Here is a 6,004-nt window from a genome sequence, read left to right as displayed (position 1 = left end):
TCCTTACAAAGGGAAATGAGGAGCCAGCAGGTGGCATGGTAGTTAAGACACTGGATTCCTACATGACTGATCATGGTTAGGGTCCTGGACCTGGTGGCTTCAAAATCATGCTGGGCATGTGTGCCTGAAATCCCAAGAGGAAAATGGATGAAAAGTGATTGCGGCATGGCCATCCACCCAGGGGGCAATCTCTCACTTTCCCTCTCTCTACCTCTTCCTGGCAAGTGCATGCACCCTATGGTAAAAACCTACAACAGCAACAAAAATGGAAATGCCTGTCTTCTTATGCAGACCCTTCTGTCATACCTGGGCATTCCGATTTACAAGCTGGGATTTCCTCTACACCACTGCTTCTCACACTACAAACTGCAAAGACACCACCTGGGATCTTGTGAAAATGCAGATTCTGACTCTGTGGGCATAGCGTGGAGGCCAAGTTCATTCTCTTTTAATAAACTTCCGGCTCATGCCAGTGCTGCTGGTCTGCAGACCACTTTACATATCAAGGTTCTGTATACCTCGAAGACCTATTTTGTTTTTAGATTGTTAACCTTCAGATGTGTTCAGTAGGACCTTGCTATTCAAAGTATGTGCAAGGCCTGTACTTGGAAAACAAAACATTGCCCAGGGAAGGTTGAAGAAGACCTGGGTAAAGGGAGAGCTTGGCCACATCTGTGTATTGGAAGGTTCAGTCTTGTTAACTTGTTGGGTTTTTCACATTGATCTGTAGATTGCTCACAATCCAATAAAAATTCCAACCGACTTTTTATGGGTAGAAATGGATAAGATGATTTGAAACGTCAGATGAAAATGTAAAGGATCTAACATAGCCAAAAATTTTTGAAACAAAAATGAAGCTGAGGCCAGCTCCATAGGGTAGTGGTTAAGTGCTGTGTATTAGGAGCTAGATCCCACATGGCTGACCAAGGTTCAAGTCCTGTCCCCAGTTACTTGACAAGCATGCTAGGTGCACAAGTGTACACACATGTGCCCCAGACCCTGGCAGGGTGGAGAGATGAAGGGACAGGGATGTGGGCATGATCATACCCCATCAGGAGGTGTGCTTGCTCGCTTTCTCTCTCTCTCTCTCTTTCTCTCTCTCTCTCTCTCTCCCTCCCTCCCTCCCTCTCTCTCCCTGGCAATTAAAAACAAAACAAAACAAACTTGGAAGACTCACACTACCTGATTTCAGAACTATGTAAAGCTGTACTGGTCAAGACAGCAGATTTCTTTATTTTTAATTATTTATTTTATTTGTTTATTAGTTTTCTTCAATTTGACTAGAGCGAGAGAGAAAGAGTACAAGAGGGAACGTGAGAAAGCAAGCCACCAGGTCCAGGACTTGAACTGTAGTCAGTCATGTGGGAGTCCAGCACCTTAGCCACCATGCCATTGGCCGGCCACAGGACAGCAAGTTATTAAAGACAGCTTAGAATAGATTCCAGAAATAAATTCATCCATACATAGCCAGTTGCTTTTCCAGAATGTTATGCTAGGGCCAGCAGGTGGCATGGTGGTTAAGGTTCTGGACTGTACCACGTGGCCAACCAGGTTTTGAGACCCAGATCCGGAGGCTTGAAACTCACTCTGGAATTGTGTGCGTGCATGCCCGAAATCCCAAGAGGAGAATGAAAGAGAAGGAATTGGTATGTGGCCATCCAACACTGAGGGATAATTTCTTACTTTCCCTTTCTCTGTCTCCCCAGCAAGAGCATATTCCCTAGGCAAAAACCTTACCAAACCAAAAAGAAAAAAAAAGGTGCTATGCTAAACGAGAGAAACCAGGCATTACTACAATACCAGTTATGGAAAGTCCTAAAAACTGTGAAAGTAGATCAGTGGTCACCAGGGACCCAGGAGAGCCCTGGAGTGTAGACAGGCACAGGGACTTGTTCAGAGGCACAAGGAAACTTTTGGAGATAAGAGAAATGGTGTCTATTGTGATTGCGGTGGTAGGCCTAGGATGTAGATATTTGTCAAAACTCACCAAATTGTACAATAAAGATGGATATTCTGGTAATTCAGCAGAAGATCTTCTGGGTATGTCAAGGCATTCCCAGGATGATTTCAGCCTTTTTTGATTCAGACCCTACTGAAATCAGGGGTTGTCCTTGTCAGCAGGGGTGATCGCCCCACCTCCAGGTAGGAGAGCACAGTGCTAGGAGTCTGGTCCTGCAGGTCAGGCTGTCCAGGTCCCAGTGTCAACTCCTGCACGTCGGCAAGCAGACAGCCTCACCTCTCTGTGTGAACTAACACGTCCCTCATGCTTACCTCGGAGAGAGCTGTGGGGATCTAATGAGTTCATGTATTTAAAGCACTTAGAACATCTCCTTGTGCACAATAAGCACTTGCTGTGATGATTAACCTCTGGTAATTGGTATGTGGTGTCATTTTACCCTTCTCCCAAGGTGGTCTTTCCCCTTTACACGCTCCTTGAACCACATCCACCCATGTAACTGGAGGTCTTCAGTGGAGTGTCTGAGCTGGAAGAGATCTGAGGTAGCATCTAAACCAAGCATGGGTGACAAAACAGGCCCAGGGGGTTGAATGATGTGTCCAGAGTCACAGTGACACCAGGCCAGCCCCTACCTCCAAGCCTGGCCAAGCCCACTTCCCACTCTGTTCTAGCAAAGGTGACGGTGTTTGCATTTTTAATGGGAACCATTGGACTTGATGTGAACCTGCCATTCACGGATTCCACTGTGTTTGTTTTTCCACAGAGCAGTTCAGAGCCCGAGTTGTGCAAGACGTTTGCTGCCGCCATGAGCTCTGGTACGTCACGTAAAACCCTGCTTCTCTTGTCGGATCTGCAAAACTGGGCCGTTTATCCTACTTTCCCACACACTGTGGAGGCCTCCATGGCATTTGCTTTTTCTTTTAAAGACATGAATGAGCGCCAAAGCTTTGTCACAGGTCATCCGCAGCAGCACATTTCTGTCACTGTCACTGTGTGTCGAGAACTGTGCTGTACGCTTTCTGTGCACCGTGTCCTAACCTTGACAGTCGCCTTTTCTCCTTGATTGAGGTAAAATGGGCATCAGATCAACTGCGGATATTCGAAGCACACTATTTGATATGTTTTGATGTATGTGCACACCTCAAGGACATTTCTTAATCTGAGTGACTGCCGCAAAAGGAAGCAGGTTGACCCCGATTGCCCCAGGGTGCGGACTAACCTAACTTCCCTCTTCCAGGCTGGGAGAGCAGGTTGCTCACCCTTTTGCTATACCTTTGTTAGTAAAAGTTCAAACCTAAGCGCATGACTGGTTTTGAGTAAGTTTAGTTTCAGGCTGGGTGGAAAACACTGGCTAGGAAACAGAGAAGGGAACAGATCCCGCCTCTGTGCAGCCAGAACTGGACACAGAGATGTTTCCATCTGGAGATTAAGGCCCGCCTTGGCTACTGAGCATGCCCCAGAGACTCCTGGGAGATGTGGGTGGGAGATGACCACGTGATGATCTCGTTCAGGGGCCTCCTAATCCCGCATTGTTTCAAGATGTTATCAGAGTCCTCCTGAGGTAACAACAAGTCTTACCCACGTTTACTTAAAGCGCTTTCCGCCATCTCAAAGGAGGTGGTTGGGACCCGGGAGAGCTCTGGGGTGGAACAGCGCAGGGCCAGGATGGAGCAGGCACTGGTGGCATAGAGGTTAAGGCAGCCAGAGGGAGGCCACATGCTGGGCTTGTCTGGTGCTGGCTGTGTGGGCTTGGGGCTGTGGTGGGCGCTCCCTGTATCCACAAAGTGGACGTCAGGAAGGCAGCAGTCACTGGGGTTCTGTGCGGGGCAAGTGAGGCGATGCCACTGAAGCCCGAGCACTGTGCCTGGGAGTAGAAGTGTAGTGTCTGGGTCTCGCTGTTGCCACTCAAGTTCCTCCTCGTTCCATGAGTGCTTTCGCTGTGACTGAAGGGACTGTGTACTGTTTGCCCTCCAAGCAAGCAGGGTACTAGTTTGTCATTCTTTTTGTTGTTTGTTTGGCTTTTTGCTTTTGTTGTCATTTTATCATTTATAATAGGCCAGGCCTTATTTAAATAACATTTTTGCCATAGGGCATATGTGCTCCCTGGAGAGTCAATTGATGAGAGGGAGGTGAGGAACCACTCCCCCAGGGGGATGGCCATGCCACAATCCCGTCTCTGCCATTCTTCTCCTGGGATTCTGGGAACACATGCATGTATGAGGTTCAAGCTGCCAGATTCAGGATTCAGACTTCAGCCATGTGAAAGTCCAGTGCCTTAATCACCACACCACCTGCTGGGCCCCAGGTAGGCCTTTTAAACACACACACACACACACACACACACCTTTCTCTCTACAATTTGAAGTGTTTTGTTCTTCCGATATGAGAATTAGCCCAAGCAGGCACCTCTGCTCCTGGCATTAGTAAGAGCAGGGAGGGCCAGCAGGTCGTGTGAAGTTTAAGGTGTAGGGTTCCACGTGGCTGACTGCATATTCCAGTTTCAGGCCTGGTGGCTTGAAAAACACTCCCGGGGCTGTAGGGATGGCAAGTGTGGTGGTTAAAGTGCAGGACTCCCACGTGGCTGACGGTGGTTTGAGTCCAAATCTGGTCACTTTACCGCTCTCTCTGATGAGTGCACACAAAATTTAAAAAAAAATAATAATAAGTTAAATGAAATAAGGATTAAGAGACCAGCAGATGGCATAATGGTTATGTCGTTGGACTTCCATATAGTCAACACGGTTCGAGTCCCAGACCCGGCAGCTTAAAACTCATGCCGGGTGCATGTGCGTGTGTGTGTCCAAGATCCCAAGAGGAGAATAAAGGAGAAAGGATTACGGTGTGGCCATTCTCCCGGAAGTGATTCTTGCTTTCTGTCTTCTGTGCTTCTCTGTCTCTCCAGTGAGTACACATGCCCTAGAGCAAAAAACCCTCAAAAAAAAAAAAAGTAAGTAAATAAATAAGGCTAGAGAAAAGGAAAGAAAAAAAAAGAGATACACTGTGTGTGCGTGTGTGTGTGTGTGTATGTGTGTGTGTGCGTGTGCCCAAAATCCTGAAAGGAAAATGGAACAGGAGGGATTGCAACATGGCCATCCTTCCCGGAGGGGAACTTTCTCTCTGTTGCTCTCTCTATGTCTCCCTCTGGCAAGTGCATGAACCCTATAGCAAATCGAGAAATAAAAAAAGAAAAATTAAGGGCAGGAGAAAGAGGAAGGGAAGGGCCTGGAAGGAGGAAGAGGGTGTGGAAATGCCCCCGGGACTTGTCCCCAGAATCCCTTTCAGGTGGGGTGCTGGGAGGAGGCATTATCAAGCAAGCGTCCAAAAATTCTGAGCCTTTTGACCTGAAAAATCCCAGTGTTGGGAATTTCTTAATCCGGAGAAAGAACTGCTCCTCTCCCCCAGGAGGTGGGGCGAGGAAGTCAGCACTGCCTGGTGGGGCACGGCACACCACTGGCAGTGATCGTTAGGAAGCGAGCAGCAACAGGGAAAATATTTGTTTTAATCTTTGGTGGAAGAGGCAGCATGAAAACAACGTGTTCTGATTCTGAGTTTGGACTGGGCTGCCTGTAGCCACAGGAAGTGCTTTACCTGCCTGCTGTCAGGCCGTGCCCCTTTCACTGCTCCCTTGCACAGATGGGGAAGCGGGCCCCTGGGGTTAGTGTTTGTGTGGCTCCCCCAGCCAGGGCACAGTGGAGTAGGTGCACACACCGGCGGAGCGACACCCGCATACCAGACTGCAGAGGTTTGAGGTCATGGAATTATTGATCTTCTAACATCTCTTCAAAATATTTCCAAGTTAGGTTGCTATGTTTAATTAAAAGAGAAAAAAAAAAAGGAAGGTCACAGGGGTGGGCCTCGGGATGGGTCGGAGGCCACCCTGACACTGGCTTGGGCAGGCCTGAAGCAAAGCCAGCAGTCCGAGAAAGGAAGTGGCCCAAGGCACCTGGGCACATGCTCCAAGAAGGGCCTTGTCTGAAGAGAGAAAAACGGGTGAAGGAACGTAACATGTTTCTAATACTTGATTTCTGGCTTTGTGCCAACACTCTT

General features: G+C 48.2%; 1 protein-coding gene across 1 annotated transcript in view; it reads left to right on the top strand.

Annotated features, from left to right (window-relative positions):
• Positions 1-2,698: 2,698 nt before the first annotated feature.
• Positions 2,699-6,004, top strand: part of SORBS1 (sorbin and SH3 domain containing 1) — a 140,974-nt gene continuing 137,668 nt past the window's right edge. The window contains 1 exon segment of the mRNA XM_027766694.1: positions 2,699-2,772. Coding sequence (XP_027622495.1) covers positions 2,763-2,772 — 10 coding nt within the window. The 5' untranslated portion in view covers positions 2,699-2,762.

The sequence above is a fragment of the Tupaia chinensis genome, unplaced genomic scaffold, assembly GCF_000334495.1.
Source record: "Tupaia chinensis unplaced genomic scaffold, TupChi_1.0 Scaffold143636_1, whole genome shotgun sequence".
Lineage (NCBI taxonomy): Eukaryota > Metazoa > Chordata > Mammalia > Scandentia > Tupaiidae > Tupaia > Tupaia belangeri.
Note: the sequence above shows the minus strand (reverse complement) of the source record. Positions and strands in the feature narration are given on the sequence as shown.